General features: G+C 51.3%; 1 protein-coding gene across 1 annotated transcript in view; it reads left to right on the top strand.

Moving 5' to 3' along the window:
• The first annotated feature begins 636 nt into the window (after positions 1-636).
• Positions 637-19,802, top strand: part of NPHP3 (nephrocystin 3) — a 191,243-nt gene continuing 172,077 nt past the window's right edge. Inside the window, exons 1-2 of the mRNA XM_068121029.2 lie at positions 637-1,138; positions 1,404-1,481. Coding sequence (XP_067977130.2) covers positions 1,085-1,138; positions 1,404-1,481 — 132 coding nt within the window. The 5' untranslated portion in view covers positions 637-1,084. The remainder of the gene's footprint in view (positions 1,139-1,403; positions 1,482-19,802) is intronic.

The following is a 19,802-nucleotide window of genomic DNA, read 5'->3' as shown; positions in this document are numbered from 1 at the left end:
AAACTGAGCAATCGGGGGAGAAGGGCCTTGGTAAGAGAGGTGACCAATAACCCGATGGTCACTCTGGCTGAGCTCCAGAGATCCTGTGTGGAGATGGGAGAAACTTCCAGAAGGGCAACCATCACTGCAACACTCCACCGATCTGGGCTTTATAGCAGAGTGGCCAGACGGAGGCAAACAGTTCAATCTTGGTTTCATCAGACCACAGAATCTTGATTCTCACAGTCTGAGAGTCCTTTAGGTGCTTTTTTGCAAACTCCAAGCGGGCTTTCATGTGTCTTTCACTGAGGAGAGGCTTCGGTCTGGCCACTCTGCCATGTATATCGTTTTCGACCCTATCACCAATTGTGAAGAATCAATTTAAAATGTTTAAAATTCTCGTTTCCGAATCCGTATTCCAATCTTCACCAAAATTTAAAAAAACAAAAAAAAAAAACGTTTTTTGTCACACAAACAACCTGTACACCAAGTGTCGTCCAAATCCATTTACAACTTTTTGAGATATGCTATACTGTATATCGTTTTTTGCCCTATCTCTTGATGGTGAAAAGTCACTTAAATATTATCAGATCCAGACCTGATCCGCATCTTCACCAAAATCTAATCCAGATCCACGTCCACATCTTCACCAAAATCTAATCATTTCGTCCTTGTCACATACTCAAACTCTCCACCAAATTTCATCCCAATCCATGTACTACTTTTGGAGATATCGTGTTCACAGACAAACAAACAAACAGACAGACAAAAACAGTTTGCGATCGACAATTGTCTTGTCGAGAGATTGTCATGGGCCCGCAAGGCTAACCCCCGCTCCAGCAGGGAAAATGGCCTTAAAATGCCTGTTGTGTGTTGTTTGATCGACAAACAGACAGGGGTAAAAACATAACCTCCATTTTCAGTGGCAGAGGCAAAAAGTGGTCTCTATATGTTGGGATGTGCTCGTCACCTGTTTGTGATTGATATGGGTTCTTTGAACTGTCATGAGAACAAGATGCTCAATGGTTCTCATTAGCATGTGTTGTACTTTTATTTCACACAAGTATCACAGGTAACTTCACCAAACGGTTAACTTGTTGGCGTCATGGGGACGGGCTCATCAGTCCGACAAGCGACAGGAGAACTGACTTCTAACCAGGTAAGGATAAATGAAAGGTGTCTTTCTGCAATAATGTCTTCTGAAACTGGATGGCACTGCCTTTATATGCAATGCTGACTTTTATGTCATATTTTGAAGGAAAAACATGACACTATTTGAAGGTTACCAGAATGATCTGTTTGGGGATGAGGGGGAACTCACTCCTTGTAATAAAACATACCTTTTTCAAAGGTTCATTTTTCACCTTGTTACAATGAATTCTTTTTCTCATACTGAATCCATGCAAAAACATGCTGTCTATCAGGTAGTCACCTACGGAAGATGTACTGAGGTTCCCATTGAGATGCAGCCCCGTCGTGCCCTCAAAAAGCCACTGAAGTCGGTAAAACTGGCATTCACAAACGGGACACATACATTATGATTATAAGCATGATAAGGTTATTGAAACCGAATGCTATGTTTTGCAATGCATTTAAGTGGTACTCACTGCAACATAAGTGAGGCATTCCAAAAGTTATACAGACAAAATGCAATGGTCTAAGACATTGAAAGGTATATATACATTCCCACCTCAGCCACCATACCGGTTTCATCACTTGTTGGCAAGTCATCAGTGACGACAGAAACCTGCTCCACCAAGACTCTCAAGCATGTACCATGTGCAATGCCAATATCAGTTAACATATAAATACCAAGACAGCTGACAGCTGAGGTGGCAGGGTGGAGGAAGGGGTTGTGGCATTGTGATTCTCATGTATGTGCTACTTGTGAATGTCTGCAGCTGTAGAGTAATCCTGGTAGGGTTTGAAACAGCAATGGGCTTACCTTGTGTAGTGTTTTTTGGTTGCTTTATGCAGCTTTCATTGGCTGGCCGAGCATATGTATATGTATATATGTACAGTATGTATTGTTATGAATTTGGTAGAGCAATATGTAGAGCAGAGTAGATCTGAGTAGGTAAAATGCTCCGGGATGTCGCGATAGCTAGAACCCACTATGTACCTTTAAGTTAGTATGTGTAGGCGTATGCCGGGATAATTGCGTATATATTTCCTGTACGGGGACAGGAAGTGCTAAGTAGTTAGGGCGATAAGGGTAACTTTGTGTGTTTTCCCACCCCTGTGGTCAATTCAATGTCCCTTTTGGCATCGCACCTAGACAGTAGGAATTCATGCCCCTAGCGCACCTACATTAATTAATTCCCTTCCCTTTCACATCAATGGAACAACACCAACCAAAACGCACCCTGCTGAGACACGATGAGAAGGGGGTGGATCTTTTGACGTCATGGGGAAGGGCGGAACGGTGCGTGAGGGAAGTGACGACATGAAGAAAAGGAAGAAGAGTTCGGAGTTGGACACGAGGCAGAGCAGACGCCATTTGGGGGAGCTGAGAGGATTCAGTCGTGATAGAGTGCACTGGACATTTTCCCCTCTCGTTCTTTCCTGCCTTCGTTCCCTCCATCTTCCCTGCGATTGGATCGCGTGCTTGCGTGGGCGGCTGTCGTGCCAAGGTTCGCCCTGTTGGTGGCCGTATTCCATTTGTGGCCTCTTGCGTACCATCGCCAACCATTCACGATCTCCAAGGCGCTGGGCAGAGACGACAGCCCCAGAAACCGTGGTCCTTCGGACGGGGCGAGCGTTTGAGAGTTGCGGGGCGAGAGGACTGGGGTCAGCGAGCGAGTCGCGTCGGGGAGACCCTTCCCGCCCACGTGTCAGGGCCTAGCCATCCGAGGCCTGCACGATCTCCACGCCACGCTCCCGAGCGAGCAGAGCTAAGAACGCACCACACACACACACCCTCTTTGTTCATTTCGTCGTCTGCCCTGTGGTTTGTTTAATAACTCTGTTGAGCGGGAGTACTCCATATAGGGGGTTTAGAGCATCATATTTCTTTGTTCTCGGAACCGTTAATAAATCCTTATATTATTTTCTGAATATATCTGAACGCAGTTTCCTGTTGGATTTTAATAGATAAGGCTGCGGAGTTTTGCTGTGTCCCGTCCCGCCATTCCGCGCGTTTAATTTTAGTTTAAGTGTTTGATTTTGAATCCGCTATTGAGTTCTCGCCTCGGAGTTAAAGCCTCGTCATCGGCCATCCACAACTGTGGTGTTAATCGCGGTTGCGTGACAGTTTTTTATATATATATATATATATATATTGTTGCGAATATGGAATTTGGCCTCCATATCCGCTTGTAAATATTCCCCTATTTTCTCCAATACTCTCCAACTTTCCCCAATCCCCCATTCCCTAGTCCCATTGCATGTAAATAACAATCAGTAGAGCCGACCTTCCCCTTATTCCCCCATTAAATGTCGTGCCCAGGTCCACCGCACCACACGTAGACAACTTTCGGACATCTTCCTAGTTATTCTTATTCTATGTCAGTTAAGGCCTCGTCTCCATTAATTATGACTCTTCGTTGCACCAGAATGTGATTATATGGCATCAGTAGTGAGTTTAGGACCTTTCCCATACCTCCTTCCATCTTCTTCCCCAACAATTACAACAACAACAGAGGAGATGGCGGCGGAGCGGGGGAGGATGCGTCCTCACACCGGCTCGATTAGCGCCATTGACCACGCGCTCCACGGGGTTACCACGGAGGGGCTGGCTGTCAGCTCCTCCTCAAGGGCGGAGCCTGGTAACCCCCCGCACCCAATCAGAAGGGCGGACCGATTCCATCTGGGGCGGCGCTAGCGAGCCGAGGGCGTGTCACTCCCCGCCGGATATACGCGGCCACGTAGCGGACGTGACGAGAGATGCGCCCCCAGCTGGAGAAAGAAGGACCTGCGAGCGCTGAAACAGATGCGCCCCCAGCTGGAGAAAGAAGGACCTGCGAGCGCTGAAACAGATGCGCCTGAGTTTGGAGAGGCCTGAGAAAGAACGTCACCTCTGAGCGCTGCGACGAGACCTCCCCGCATCTCTGGACCGAACCGTGTACCCTGCTTTGAGCCAAGAGTGCACCTTGAGCCATTGATACCCGCTTTCCTGCCATCAACCCCCGTGTGAGTCAGCCGTTGTCCCGTTTGTCTGTCGTCTGTCCGGGGTTAATATAAGATTGTGTCTAAGTGCTTGTCTTTCTATGTTGTACCTCTCGTCCCTGTAATCTGACCTTCCGCACGAATATAATCTCCTCCGGAGGTCTTGAGAACCGTATCCCTGGTGTCTGTCATTATAATTCAGCCGTGTGTCTTCTTTTTCCTTATTGAGCCAGCGTGGCGCGGCTTCGTCAACGTTCGAGTACAATCGGGTAATTTGTGCGGACACGACGGCCATTCCGCTCGGCCCACCTTAACATCAAAGTCGTGTCTGTAACAATTGGTGTCGAGGAGTGGAATTCGAACCCGGGACTAAATTAGTTAGGCCCAAATTTTGGGAGGGAAAATCGATTCGGAGCGCGTACTGCGCTCGACGAAATCGATCCGGAGCGCGGTTACTGCGCTCGCCGAAATTATAACGAAAAAAAAAAAAAATTTGGATTTGTTTTACGAAACTCGAATTTTGCAAGTCGCGCTATGGCGGATCAAGACGGCTGGGGTCCGGTAGGGGAGAGTGAAGCAGGGTCGGTCCAGGACCAAATTGAGGGACATGAGGAGAGCGAAACAGCGAGGGTAGCAGGCACGCAAAATGGCGCCTCGCAAGAGCGCGCGGTAGCCGAGCCCGCTGTATCAACGGGCTTTAACATGCAGCCGATTGACATACAGGCCCTCTTTGCGCAGCTACAGGCAGCTGTACAGATGAGTATGGGGAGCCAAATTGAGCGATTGGGTGAGCGATTGGAGGGCCAACTGGGGGTAATGAGGGACGAAGCGAGGGCTCAGAGTGAGCAAATGGGGGTAATGAGGGACGAAGCGAGGGGTACCAGTGAGGGGTTAGACAATAATTTTGAGGAGTTAGACAAGAAATTTGGGAAGTTAGACAATAATTTTGAGGGGTTAGACAACGGGATAAAAGAGGTGAGAAATGGGTTAATGGGGGTAGAAAACAGAATGGCTGCCCAGGAGAATCAGATAGAGGGAGTGAAAAATGGGTTAGAGGGGTTAGAAAACAGGATGGAAGGCAAATTGAGGGACATGAGGGACCAAGCGGAAAGGGAAGTTAACCAAATGGGGCAGCAGATAGAGGGGGTCAGAATGGGGGTAGAAACCAAACTGGATGCTCACAGGGAGGAAATGGAGCAGATGAGGGTGGCATCTGGGCAGGAGATGCAAGTGATGGGAGAGGAGATCAGAGGAGGAGTGAGTGAGGAGGTCGGAGGAGTGCGCGAGGAGGTGAGGCACTGTAAGGAGCACATGGAGAAGGAGGTGAGAAAGGGGACTGTAAAGTTACAAGGGGGCATAGAGGTCCTGACGCAGGAGGTGGAACAGCTGACGGAGGGACAAAAAGGACTAACGGACCAGGTAAAGAAGAACACAGCGGTAATAGAGGGTTTAAAATCGACACAGAAGGAGATGAAAAAGGACGTAGGGGTAATTAAAAAAGAGTGTCAGACGGTACATGAGGACCTGACGAGGAAAATGGACAAGGTGGTAGAGGTAATGGAGGTTAAAGAGCGGGAGGTGCGGGAGCACATAGAAAAAAATAAAGTGGAGTTAGAGGAAGAACTTAAAGGGGCGCACGAAGAGATGAAGGAGATGAAGCAAAAATTAGAAGAAGTGGAAGAAGGGGTGAGCGAAATTAAGAAGCGACGGAGAGAGGATAAGAAAGAGATAAAGGAGGAAGTAAAATAATTGGTCCAAAGTCTGTGTTTGGATCGTGATGTGCTCATTAACCGGATGAGGGATTCGCAGGTGATGGAGGAGAAGCGAAGAGGAAGAGGACCCGGTGTAAGTGGTGACCAATATGGTCGTGCGTATGATGCGCCAGGGGATTTAAGAAGCTTGGGGATTGGTTTGGATCCGGGTGTTCGTGAAAGGCCGTTGGTGAGGTGTGTGACAGGTCTGGTGTGCGAAAAAGGAGGTGTGCGAGAAAGTCCGACTCTGGGGTGTGTGAGGAAAAAGTGTGTGCCAAGGAGTGAGGGTGCTGGCGAGAGTGAGTCGGTCGTAGAGCGTGTGCGAGGGAGCACATGGAAGCGCGGTGTGGTAAGTGTTACCGAAGGTGTGACGGGAGAGTGTGCGCAGGAGTGTGCGCGAGAAAGGTGTGTGACGGACAGGTGCATGGGGAAAGAGTGCGCTGTCAAAGGCAAGGAAGAATGCACACCTGTGGTGAGTGTTACAGAGGGTGTGACGGGAGAGTGTGCGCAAGAGTGTGCGCGAGAAAGGTGTGTAACGGACAGGTGCATGAGGAAAGAGTGCGCTGTCAAGAGTAAGGGTGAGTGTGCTGTCAGGAATGGAGGTGAAAGTAGTGAGAGTGCCATGGAGCGTGAGTTAGTTGTGACAGGTGAGCGAGGATGTACACCTGGGATGGAAGGATGCACACCTGGAATGGTAGAGCGTGAGTGGGAATGCACGCTGGAGTTGGTGGTGAGGCACGTGGTTGGGTGTGCGAATGAGAGCACACCTGTGATTGTCACAGAGGAGGTGACCGAGGGGGGGGCGCGAAGAGGTGTATTGGTGAGGTGTGCGAGCGACGAATGTGTGCCAAAGTGTTCGGTGGTCAGGTGTGTGACCAAGGCTGTGAGTGGAATGAGTGTACCTGGGTGTGTAAGGAAAGGTACGAGGAGCATGGGCACGGCTGGATGTGTGAGCAAGGAACGGGCTGCGGGGTGTAAGCGTCCAGGTGAAGCATCGACGTTACACGGGTTAGAGGTTAGAGCGACTTTTAGCCGAAGCAGGCCCTCGGTGCGTGCTGGGCCTCGCTTTGAACGGCCGCGTCCGTGCTCCACTAGGCGGAGCGGGCAGCCCGATAGGAAGGGTCGTTATGGCGACCACGTTTTGTTGAGACGTGCCGGCAGGTCGAGATCGGGACATTGGATGGCTCCACGCCGAGGTGATGCGTGGGATCTCGGCCCGGGTAAGCCCCCGTCCCTGCACCGAGTGCCGGACGCATTCAGCCGCTGGCACAAAACAACCAGCATCCATTGCTTGGCTTTACGAAGCCGGGCTTTGGACAGGGATTGGCGCACCGAGAGGTATTAGTGAGTCGACTGGGTGATGAGGTTAGTGTTTTGGACCCAAAATTAGAGAAAAACAAAATTTGATGATTGGCAAGGGATTGGCAGTAGTGATTGGCAGATGATGGGCAGTGATTGGCAAATTTTTAATTTGTTGAAATTTGATGTGCAAAATTGGTAGTGAGAGACCCCCGATGTGGTGGGATGGCATCCCTGCCACCCTTCCCATGGGGGGGCAAAGGAGCAATAGTTTATGGGGTGTATGGCAGTGAAAACTAGCCCGGGTGGGTTAGGTTATATTGATAGGGCCCTAGAAGATGACATTAGGTGACGTTAAGATTAGTTAGTGACTGATACCTGTAGTGGGGACGCAGGTAGATTAGTATGGATGATAATGACGAGGGAGCGCAATAGTTTAAAGGGACGACTGGGAAGCGCAAGTTTCAGAAGGGAGTAGTTAGCTGAGATGATGCCGTGTTTGTGAGAATTGAACAGGTGTGATTGCACAGGTGTGCAACTGGACAGGTGTGTGGAGCAGTGTATGAGTAGTGAGTGTTGTGGATCAGCGCGAATGCGCTTGGGGAGAGAAGGGTGCAGGTGGCACCAGGTGGGAGAGCACAGGTGTGCAAGTACAGGTGTGTGGAGAGAGTTGGAGTAAGTGGTACGGAGTGGTGTGCATGGTGCGAAGGTGTGGATGGGGGAAGAGTGGACCCCTTTCACGAGTACCCGGGGCGGGTAGTGTAAGTGTTAGGTAGAGGGTACAGGTAAATTGTGGTTGGATATTGGCATCTGTGGTGCGGTTGCAGAATGGTGTTGTGGATGGGTGCATTAGTGTTGTGGAAATGGCTGGGCGTGTAGCCTGTTAGTGTGTGTAGTTGGTTGAGCACTCCACCACTGTGAGGATGTCGGCCAGGTGAGGCCGCAGGTGGGCTCTGGGAGCCGGTAGAGTTGTGGATGGGGCCCGAGGATCCGGAGGATGGACCCGGGTAGCCCAGTGCCAGAGAGGGCACCGAGTGGGGAGAGAGCCAGAGGGCCTTCCCCAGGTTGTTAGGTTAGGGTAAGGAGCAGGTAAGCTCGGAGGCAACTGCAGTGGTGGAGGTGTGCAGGTGGGTAGACCCACTGGGAGAGGTACACGCCGCAGCCCAGAAATTGTGCGAGGGCACCGGGAGATGAATCGGGGGAGTGAGACCCCAAATTGAAAAGCACCACAGTTTGGCCAATGGGAATTGGTTTTTAGAACCCATAGTGTAAGAGGGCCAATGGTTTGGCCGGAGAAAGACCCCGGGTAGTGTAAAGTTGTTAAAGTCATTTAGGAAATAGTTAGGATTGATGAACCTGTCGCACCATACGCAGCCACTTACCTGTGGTGATGATGATGACTCCACACCTGTGTTTTCTTTGTTTTGTTGCAGGAGATGAGATTGCTGTGAGGATTTGTGAGACGCATCACGACGTGGATGAGACATTGGGGTGATTCCATCTCTCCCTCCCTAGGAGGGACTGATGATGAATTGGTAATGGCAAATTTTGATGTTGAGTTGAAAATGGCAAATTTTGATGAGAGTTGAAAATGGCAAATTTGATTGGTTAGGAGGGAGAGAAGACGAATTTGGTTTATGGGAGGAACGGGGAAGACAGTAGGGATGTTTGTTGATTTGTAAAGTAGATGTTTATGGGTAGTGTTGTGTTGTGTGGATACAGTAAGGGGTAAGGGAGGGGCCATGTAGGTTACCTGGTGGGGGGGGCGTACGATAGGAACATACCTGTCTCACCTGGTTCCCATGTGCCCCCAGTGTGCATCACCTTACATTGCGTGCACTTTTGCGCCCTTACCACCTTACTCACTTGTCTGCTTCTTTTGTCTCCCACCTCCGAGGATCTGGCTTTGGGGTAGAGAGAGAGGAGAGAGAGGTGCTGGCTGCGCAGTTGTGGGCCTGCACTTTCGCTGTTTGCTGCCGGGATCGATACACCATATGGACCGCAATGGTTGTGGCCACCCACAATGGACCGCAGTTCGTTTGCGGCCAAGCACCACCCGGGGATGGACCTATGGGTCAACGTGGCACCTATGCCATACAGGTGAACCACTTTTAGTTAACACCAAGTGCACCACAAGAAGAGCAAGAGACACCTGCAGGGTTAGGGGTTGTCGAATTTATTTTTATTCCAATGAACAATGGTGACTGCACCGATTGGTGGTGGGGTGGTGCTTTTGATGCTGGGACGGGGTGCTCTGCACGTTATTAAAGGCCGTCGGCCACAGAGCACTCGTGGGTTGGTGTGTCGATGCTGGCAAGCGCGCTCTCTCTATGCATAACATCTGCATGTGTTCCTCCAAAAACAGGTCCTGGATCGTAGTGTAAATAGCAGCGTAGTCGTGTAAATAATGCTCCCTACCGGCTGTATGTTTAGTTTGCGAATTCTTTCCGGATTCGGTTATCCTGTGGGTGTGTTTCTGTGAGGAGAAGGGTGCAACGTCGCAGGGGGACATATTTACTCATTCGTGAATATCTGTAAAACTGTCGCACTCAGGGTAGAGTTAATAGTAGAGGGAACTACATTGCGTGCCACACTAAAGTAGGTAAAAATTTATCGGGTCGGGACGCCCCGAGGGTAGAGAAGGGTGCAATGTTGCGAATATGGAATTTGGCCTCCATATCCGCTTGTAAATATTCCCCTATTTTCTCCAATACTCCCCAACTTTCCCCAATCCCCCATTCCCTAGTCCCATTGCATGTAAATAACAATCAGTAGAGCCGACCTTCCCCTTATTCCCCCATTAAATGTCGTGCCCAGGTCCACCGCACCACACGTAGACAACTTTCGGACATCTTCCTAGTTATTCTTATTCTATGTCAGTTAAGGCCTCGTCTCCATTAATTATGACTCTTCGTTGCACCAGAATGTGATTATATGGCATCAGTAGTGAGTTTAGGACCTTTCCCATACCTCCTTCCATCTTCTTCCCCAACAATTACAACAACAACAGAGGAGATGGCGGCGGAGCGGGGGAGGATGCGTCCTCACACCGGCTCGATTAGCGCCATTGACCACGCGCTCCACGGGGTTACCACGGAGGGGCTGGCTGTCAGCTCCTCCTCAAGGGCGGAGCCTGGTAACCCCCCGCACCCAATCAGAAGGGCGGACCGATTCCATCTGGGGCGGCGCTAGCGAGCCGTGGGCGTGTCACTCCCCGCCGGATATACGCGGCCACGTAGCGGACGTGACGAGAGATGCGCCCCCAGCTGGAGAAAGAAGGACCTGCGAGCGCTGAAACAGATGCGCCCCCAGCTGGAGAAAGAAGGACCTGCGAGCGCTGAAACAGATGCGCCTGAGTTTGGAGAGGCCTGAGAAAGAACGTCACCTCTGAGCGCTGCGACGAGACCTCCCCGCATCTCTGGACCGAACCGTGTACCCTGCTTTGAGCCAAGAGTGCACCTTGAGCCATCGATACCCGCTTTCCTGCCATCAACCCCCGTGTGAGTCAGCCGTTGTCCCGTTTGTCTGTCGTCTGTCCGGGGTTAATATAAGATTGTGTCTAAGTGCTTGTCTTTCTATGTTGTACCTCTCGTCCCTGTAATCTGACCTTCCGCACGAATATAATCTCCTCCGGAGGTCTTGAGAACCGTATCCCTGGTGTCTGTCATTATAATTCAGCCGTGTGTCTTCTTTTTCCTTATTGAGCCAGCGTGGCGCGGCTTCGTCAACGTTCGAGTACAATCGGGTAATTTGTGCGGACACGACGGCCATTCCGCTCGGCCCACCTTAACATCAAAGTCGTGTCTGTAAAAATATATATATATATATATTGTTGCGAATATGGAATTTGGCCTCCATATCCGCTTGTAAATATTCCCCTATTTTCTCCAATACTCCCCAACTTTCCCCAATCCCCCATTCCCTAGTCCCATTGCATGTAAATAACAATCAGTAGAGCCGACCTTCCCCTTATTCCCCCATTAAATGTCGTGCCCAGGTCCACCGCACCACACGTAGACAACTTTCGGACATCTTCCTAGTTATTCTTATTCTATGTCAGTTAAGGCCTCGTCTCCATTAATTATGACTCTTCGTTGCACCAGAATGTGATTATATGGCATCAGTAGTGAGTTTAGGACCTTTCCCATACCTCCTTCCATCTTCTTCCCCAACAATTACAACAACAACAGAGGAGATGGCGGCGGAGCGGGGGAGGATGCGTCCTCACACCGGCTCGATTAGCGCCATAGACCATGCGCTCCACGGGGTTACCACGAAGGGGCTCCTTGTCAGCTCCTCGTCAAGGGCGGAGCCTGGTAAACCCCCCGCACGCACCCAATGAGAAGCAACGTGCCGATTCCATGAGGCGGAGCTAACGAGCCGAGGGCGTGTCACTCCCCGCCGGATATACGCGGCCCCGCGCCGGATGTGACGTCAGATGCGCACCCAGCTTGGAGAAGGAAAGCCACCTGCGAGCGCTGAGTCAGATGCGCCCCCAGCTTGAGCAGACAAGACGCCATCCGAGCGCTGCGACCTCCCCGCATCTCTGGACCGGACCGAGTCGATTCTGACCTTTGAGCCCAGGTGCACCTGGAGCCATCGCTACCCGCCTGTCCTTTCCATCAATCCCCGTGTGAGTCAGTTTTGTCCCGTTTATCTGTCGTCTGTTGGGAATAATATAAGATTGTGTCTAAGTGCTTGTCTTTCTATGCTGTCCCTCTTGTAGTTGTAATCTAACCTTCCGCCTTAATATAACCTCCTCCGGAGGTCTTGAGAACTGAACCCCTGGTGTCGTATTGTGTTATTGTAATCCAGCCGGGTGTCTTCTTTTTCTTATTGAGCCAGCATCGCGCGACTTCGTCAACGTCGAGTATAGTCGGGTAATTTGTGCGGACACGACGGCCATTCCGCTCGGCCCACTTTAACATCAAAGTCGTGTCTGTAACAATTGGTGTCGAGGAGTGAGATTCGGACCCGGGACTAAATTAGTTAGGCCCAAATTTTGGGAGGGAAAATCGGTTCGGAGCGCGTACTGCGCTCGACAAAATCGAGCCGGAGCGCGGTCCCGTGGTTACTGCGCTCGCCGAAATTATAACGAAAAAAAAAAATTTGGATTTGTTTTACGAAACTCGAATTTTGCAAGTCGCGCTATGGCGGATCAAGACGGCTGGGGTCCGGTAGCGGAGAGTGAAGCAGGGTCGGTCCAGGACCAAAATGAGGGACATGAGGAGAGCGAAACAGCGAGGGTAGCAGGCACGCAAAATGGCGCCTCGCAAGAGCGCGCGGTAGCCGAGCCCGCTGTATCAACGGGCTTTAACATGCAGCCGATTGACATACAGGCCCTCATTGCGCAGCTACAGGCAGCTGTACAGATGAGTATGGGGAGCCAAATTGAGCGATTGGGTGAGCGATTGGGAAACCAAATTGAAGAAATAACGAACCGAATGAGGGCTCGGAGTGAGCGATTGGAGGGCCAACTGGGGGTAATGAGGGACGAAGCGAGGGGTACCGGAGAGGGGATAGACAACGGGATAAAGGAGGTGAAAAATGGGTTAATGGGGGTAGAAAATAGAATGGCTGCCCAGGAGAATCAGATAGAGGGAGTGAAAAATGGGGTAGAGGGAGAGGAGATCAGAAGAGGAGTGAGTGAGGAGGTCGGAGGAGTGCGCGAGGAGGTGAGGCACTGTAAGGAGCACATGGAGAAGGAGGTGAGAAAGGGGACTGTAAAGTTACAAGGGGGCATAGAGGACCTGACGCAGGAGGTGGAGCAGCTGACGGTGGGACAGACGGAGTTAGTGGAGCAGGTTCAAAGGAACACTGCGGTATTAGGAGGTTTAAAGGCGACACAGAAAGAACTAAAAGATGACTTGGTAGCGACGAAGAGGGAATGTCAGATGGTACGTGAGGGACTGACAACGAGGTTGGACGAAGTGATAGAGGTTATGGAGACGAAGGACCGGCAGGTGAGGACGCACATGGAAACGGTCAAGGTAGCCTTAGAGGATGAGCTTGAGGAGACGTACCGGGGAATAAAAGAGGTGAAGCACAAACTAGAAGAAGTGGAAGAAGGGATGAGCGAAATTAAGAAGCGACGGAGAGGGGATAACAAAGAGATAAAAGAGGAAGTAAAAGAATTGGTCCAAAGTCTGTGTTTGGATCGTGATGATGTGCTCATTAACCGGATGAGGGATTCGCAGGTGATGGAGGAGAAGCGAAGAGGAAGAGGACCCGGTGTAAGTGGTGACCAATATGGTCGTGCGTATGATGCGCCAGGTGATTTAAGGAGCTTGGGGGTCGAGATGGACCCGGGTGTTCGTGAGAGGCCGTTGGTGAAGTGTGCGACAGGTCTGGTGTGCGAAAGAGGAGGTGTGCGAGAAAGTCCGACTCTGGGGTGTATGAGGAAAGAGTGCGCTGTCAGAAGTAAGGAAGAGTGTCCACCTGTGGTGAGTGTTACAGAGGGTGTAACGGGAGAGTGTGCGCGAGAAAGGTGTGTGACGGACAGGTGCATGGGGAAAGAGTGTGCTGTCAAGAGTAAGGGTGAGTGCGTTGTCAAGAGTGGTGGTGAGAGGAGTGAGAGTGACAAGGAGAGTGAGCTGGTTGTGACAGGTGAGCGAGGATGTACACCTGGGATGGAAGGATGCACACCTGGAATGGTAGAGCGTGAGTGGGAATGCACGCTGGAGTTGGTGGTGAGGCACATGGTTGGGTGTGCGAATGAGGGCACACCTGTGATTGTCACAGAGGAGGTGACCGAGGAGGGGGTGCGAAGCGGTGTATTGGTGAGGTGTGCGAGCAACGAATGTGTGCCAAAGTGTTCGGTGGTCAGGTGTATGACCAAGGCTGTGAGTGGAATGAGGGTACCTGGGTGTGTAAGGAAGGGTACGAGGAGCATGGGCACAGCTGGATGTGTGAGCAAGGAACGGGCTGCGGGATGTAAGCATGCAGGTGAAGCATCGACGTTAGACGGGGTAGAGTTTAGAACGACTTATAGCCGAGTCGGGCCCTCGGTGCGTGCTGGGCCTCGCTTTGAACGGCCGCGTCCGTGCTCCACTAGGCGGAGCGGGCAGCCCGATAGAAAGGGTCGTCATGGCGACCACTTTTTGGTGAGGCATTCCGGCAGGCCGAGATCGAGCCATGGGATGGCTCCGTGCCAAGATGGTGCGTGGGATCTCGGCCCGGGTAAACCTCCTTCCCTGCACCGAATGCGGGATGCATCCAGCCGCTGGCACAAAACAACCAGCATCCATGGCTTGGCTTTACGAAGCCGGGCTTTGGACAGGAATTGGCGCACCGAGAGGCAGTAGTGAGTAGACTGGGTGATGAGGTTAGTGTTTTGGACCCAAAATTAGAGAAAAACAAAATTTGATGATTGGCAAGGGATTGGCAGTAGTGATTGGCAGATGATGGGCAGTGATTGGCCAAATTTTTGATTTGTTGAAATTTGATGTGCAAAATTGGTAGTGAGAGACCCCCGATGTGGTGGGATGGCAAATCCACCATCCCTCACAGGGTGGGGCAAAGGAGCAATAGCTTATGGGGTGTATGGCAGTGAAAACTAGCCCGGGTGGGTTAGGATATGGTGTGTAGGGATCTAGCGAGGATTGACATTAGGTAACGTTAAGGTTAGTTAGTGACTGATACCTGTAGTGGGGACGCAGGTAGATTAGTGTGGATTATAATGACGAGGGAGCGCAATAGTTAAAGGGACGACTGGGAAGCGCAAGTTTCAGAAGGGAGTAGTTAGCTGAGATGATGCTGTGTGTGTGAGGATTGAACAGGTGTGATTGCACAGGTGTGCAACTGGACAGGTGTGTGGAGCAGTGTATGAGTAGTGAGTGTGTGGATCAGCGCGAATGCGCTTGGGGAGAGAAGGGTGCCGGTGGCACCAGGTGTGAGAGCACAGGTGTGCAGGTACAGGTGTGTGGAGAGAGTTGGAGTGAGTGGTACGGAGTGGTGTGCATGGTGCGAAGGTGTGGATGGGGGAAGAGTGGACCCCTTTCACAAGCACCCGGGGCGGGTAGTGTAAGTGTTAGGTAGAGGGTGCAGGTAAATTGTGGTTGGATATTGGCATTTGTGGTGCGGTTGCAGAATGGTGTTGTGAATGGGTGCATTAGTGTTGTGGAAATGGCTGGGCGTGTAGCCTGTTAGTGTGTGTAGTTGGTTGGGCACTCCACCACTGTGAGGATGTCGGCCAGGTGAGGCCGCAGGTGGGCTCTGGGAGCCGGTAGTTGTGAGTGGGTGCCTGAGGATCCCGGGTGTGGATCGGGCAGCCCAGTGCCAGAGAGGGCACGGAGTGGGGAGAGCGCCAGAGGGCCTTCCCCAGGTAGATAGGTTAGGGTAAGGAGCAGGTAAGCTCGGAGGCAACTGCAGTGGTGGAGGGGTGCAGGTGGGTAGACCCACTGGGAGAGGTACACGCCACAGCCCAGAAATTGTACGAGGGCACCGGGAGATGAATCGGGGGAGTGAGACCCCAAATTGAAGAGCACCACAGTTTGGCCAATGGGAATTGGTTTTTAGAACCCATAGTGTAAGAGGGCCAATGGTTTGGCCGGAGGAAGACCCCGGGTGGTGTAAAGTTGTTAAAGTCATTTAGGAAATAGTTAGGATTGAAGAACCTGTCGCACCATACGCAGCCACTTACCTGTGGTGATGATGATGACTCCACACCTGTGTTTTCTTTGTTTTGTGCAGGAAATGAGATTGCTGTGAGGATTTGTGAGACGCATCACGACGTGGATGAGACATTGGGGTGATTCCATCTCTCCCTCCCTAGGAGGGACTGATGATGAATTGGTAATGGCAAATTATGATGTTGAGTTGGAGATGGCAAATTTTGATGAAAGTTGAAAATGGCAAATTTGATTGGTTAGGAGGGAGAGAAGACGAATTTGGTATATGGGAGGAACGGGGAAGACAGTAGGGATGTTTGTTGATTTGTAAAGTAGATGTTTATGGGTAGTGTTGTGTTGTGTGGATACAGTAAGGGGTAAGGGAGGGGCCATGTAGGTTACCTGGTGGGGGGGGGGGGCGTACGATAGGAACGTACCTGTCTCACCTGGTTCCCATGTGCCCCCAGTGTGCATCACCTTACATTGCGTGCACTTTTGCGCCCTTACCACCTTACTCACTTGTCTGCTTCTTTTGTCTCCCACCTCCGAGGATCTGGCTTTGGGGTAGAGAGAGAGGAGAGAGAGGTGCTGGCTGCGCAGTTGTGGGCCTGCACTTTCGCTGTTTGCTGCCGGGATCGATACACCATATGGACCGCAATGTTTGTGGCCACCCACAATGGACCGCAGTTCGTTTGCGGCCAAGCACCACCCGGGGATGGACCTATGGGTCAACGTGGCACCTATGCCATACAGGTGAACCACTAATAGTTAACACCACCAAGTGCACCACAAGAAGAGCAAGAGACACCTGCAGGGTTAGGGGTTGTCGAATTTATTTTTATTCCAATGAACAATGGTGACTGCACCGATTGGTGGTGGGGTGGTGCTGTTGATGCTCGGGAAGGGTGCTCTGCACGTTATTAAAGGCCGTCGGCCACAGAGCACTCGTGGGTTGGTGTATCGATGTTGGCAAGCGCGCTCTCTCTATGCATAACATCTGCATGTGTTCCTCCAAAAACAGGTCCTGGATCGTAGTGTAAATAGCAGCGTAGTCTTGTAAATAATGCTCCCTACCGGCTGTATGTTTAGTTTGAGAATTCTTTCCGGATTCGGTTATCCTGTGGGTGTGTTTCTGTGAGGAGAAGGGTGCAACGTCGCAGGGGGACATATTTACTCATTTGTGAATATCTGTAAAACTGTCGCACTCAGGGTAGAGTTAATAGTAGAGGGAACTACATTGCGTGCCACACTAAAGTAGGTAAAAATTTATCGGGTCGGGACGCCCCGAGGGTAGAGAAGGGTGCAATGTTGCGAATATGGAATTTGGCCTCCATATCCGCTTGTAAATATTCCCCTATTTTCTCCAATACTCCCCAACTTTCCCCAATCCCCCATTCCCTAGTCCCATTGCATGTAAATAACAATCAGTAGAGCCGACCTTCCCCTTATTCCCCCATTAAATGTCGTGCCCAGGTCCACCGCACCACACGTAGACAACTTTCGGACATCTTCCTAGTTATTCTTATTCTATGTCAGTTAAGGCCTCGTCTCCATTAATTATGACTCTTCGTTGCACCAGAATGTGATTATATGGCATCAGTAGTGAGTTTAGGACCTTTCCCATACCTCCTTCCATCTTCTTCCCCAACAATTACAACAACAACAGAGGAGATGGCGGCGGAGCGGGGGAGGATGCGTCCTCACACCGGCTCGATTAGCGCCATAGACCATGCGCTCCACGGGGTTACCACGAAGGGGCTCCTTGTCAGCTCCTCGTCAAGGGCGGAGCCTGGTAAACCCCCCGCACGCACCCAATGAGAAGCAACGTGCCGATTCCATGAGGCGGAGCTAACGAGCCGAGGGCGTGTCACTCCCCGCCGGATATACGCGGCCCCGCGCCGGATGTGACGTCAGATGCGCACCCAGCTTGGAGAAGGAAAGCCACCTGCGAGCGCTGAGTCAGATGCGCCCCCAGCTTGAGCAGACAAGACGCCATCCGAGCGCTGCGACCTCCCCGCATCTCTGGACCGGACCGAGTCGATTCTGACCTTTGAGCCCAGGTGCACCTGGAGCCATCGCTACCCGCCTGTCCTTTCCATCAATCCCCGTGTGAGTCAGTTTTGTCCCGTTTATCTGTCGTCTGTTGGGAATAATATAAGATTGTGTCTAAGTGCTTGTCTTTCTATGCTGTCCCTCTTGTAGTTGTAATCTAACCTTCCGCCTTAATATAACCTCCTCCGGAGGTCTTGAGAACTGAACCCCTGGTGTCGTATTGTGTTATTGTAATCCAGCCGGGTGTCTTCTTTTTCTTATTGAGCCAGCATCGCGCGACTTCGTCAACGTCGAGTATAGTTGGGTAATTTGTGCGGACACGACGGCCATTCCGCTCGGCCCACTTTAACATCAAAGTCGTGTCTGTAACAATATATATATCTGCCCTCCGCATAGTCCCGGCTCTGCTCCCTGCTTCGCCTACCCGGCTCCTTCGCCTGCTCGCTGTTTCCTCGGGCACGCTCTCGTGGGTTGTGTCCTTTGCAGCGGTGTGGCGGCGGTTTTCCCGCCATGATCTTGACTTGTAGCGGCGGCGGTTGATTGCCGCTGCATTTCCCGCTTTGCCATGATCAACCTTGGCCTCGTGATCGTCTTTGCTCCTGTTTGCCCTCTGCTTGGTCCCGACTCTGCTCCTGGCTTCACCTACCTGGCTCCTTCGTTTCCTTGGGCCTGCTCCCGTGCGTTGGGACCATTGTTTCACCTCCTCAACCTTGGCCTCGTGCTCGCCTCTCCGCTCCTGCCTGGCATGGCTCTGCAGTACTCCGCCGCAAGGCTCCTTCTGCTCAATACCCGCTCCACCCCATCATGCATCTCTGCCATCAAATCAAATGGACTCCTCTGACGACCCAGGTACATTCACCGTGGCTCCGGTCGTAAGTTTGTATATGTACAATCAGGTCACTCCATCCCCGTCCTCTGGTCGGCTCAGCGCACTCCCACTCATCGTCCCAGCGCACCTAGTCACGGCAACGCACAAAATCGCACCTCCTGCCTGCGAACCCTGGCTAAATCACCTGAATTCATCCCCGCTGTTCAAAACAACATCAAGCTCACCCTGTTCAACACCCGGTCCCTCAACAACAAATGCCTCATCCTCAACGACTACATCCTGGATAACAAACTGGACTTTCTCTGTCTCACCGAAACCTGGCAACAACCACTGGACTACTACACTCTCAACCTCACCACACCCAATGGATATTCCTACGTCAATAAACCACGCTCGGAGGGCCGAGGTGGTGGAATTGCCATTATCCACCGTCAAGACATCAGGACCAGCCTCATCCCCATCACCTCATCCTCATCCTTTGAACACCTGACTTTTAAACTCTGTGGTCGCACGCAGTCAGTCATGGCTGTCGTCTACCGCCCTCCCAAACCACACCCATTATTCTTGTCTGACTTCTCCTACTTTCTGACCCAGCTATGTTCCCTCTCCCCCTCAATCCTCCTCCTTGGTGATTTCAATATCTACATGGACTCCACTGACTCCACAATAACCACTGACTTCACTGATTTACTCACCTGCTTTAACCTCACTCAACATGTCAACTTTCCTACGCATATCTGTGGTCACATTTTGGACCTTGTCTGCTCCACTGGATTAATTTTGCACCATCTCTCTGGCTCCGACCTCACCCTCTCTGACCACTTAGCCATCACTATGACCATCAACATCCCCACCCCAACACCAAGACATTATCGCACTATCAACTTCCGTAAGCTATACGCTCTTTCACCTACCTCATTCTCATCCACCCTCTCTGAAAAAATGTCCACTTCTCCCTTCATTGACCTCCACACCCCTTCCGACCTCAATGACTACTACAACCACACTCTCGCCTCCTGCCTTGACCAGCTTGTGCCTGTAAAAACCAAAACAGTTTCTTTCACCCATTCTGCTCCCTGGTTTACCCCTGAACTCCGCCTGATGAAAACTCGTGCTCGCCAACTTCAAAGACTCCGCAATAAAACAGGTCTCACAGTTCACTCCCAAGCCTACAAG

Source organism: Myxine glutinosa, chromosome 6, assembly GCF_964187855.1.
Source record: "Myxine glutinosa chromosome 6, kmMyxGlut1.1, whole genome shotgun sequence".
Lineage (NCBI taxonomy): Eukaryota > Metazoa > Chordata > Myxini > Myxiniformes > Myxinidae > Myxine > Myxine glutinosa.
Note: the sequence above shows the minus strand (reverse complement) of the source record. Positions and strands in the feature narration are given on the sequence as shown.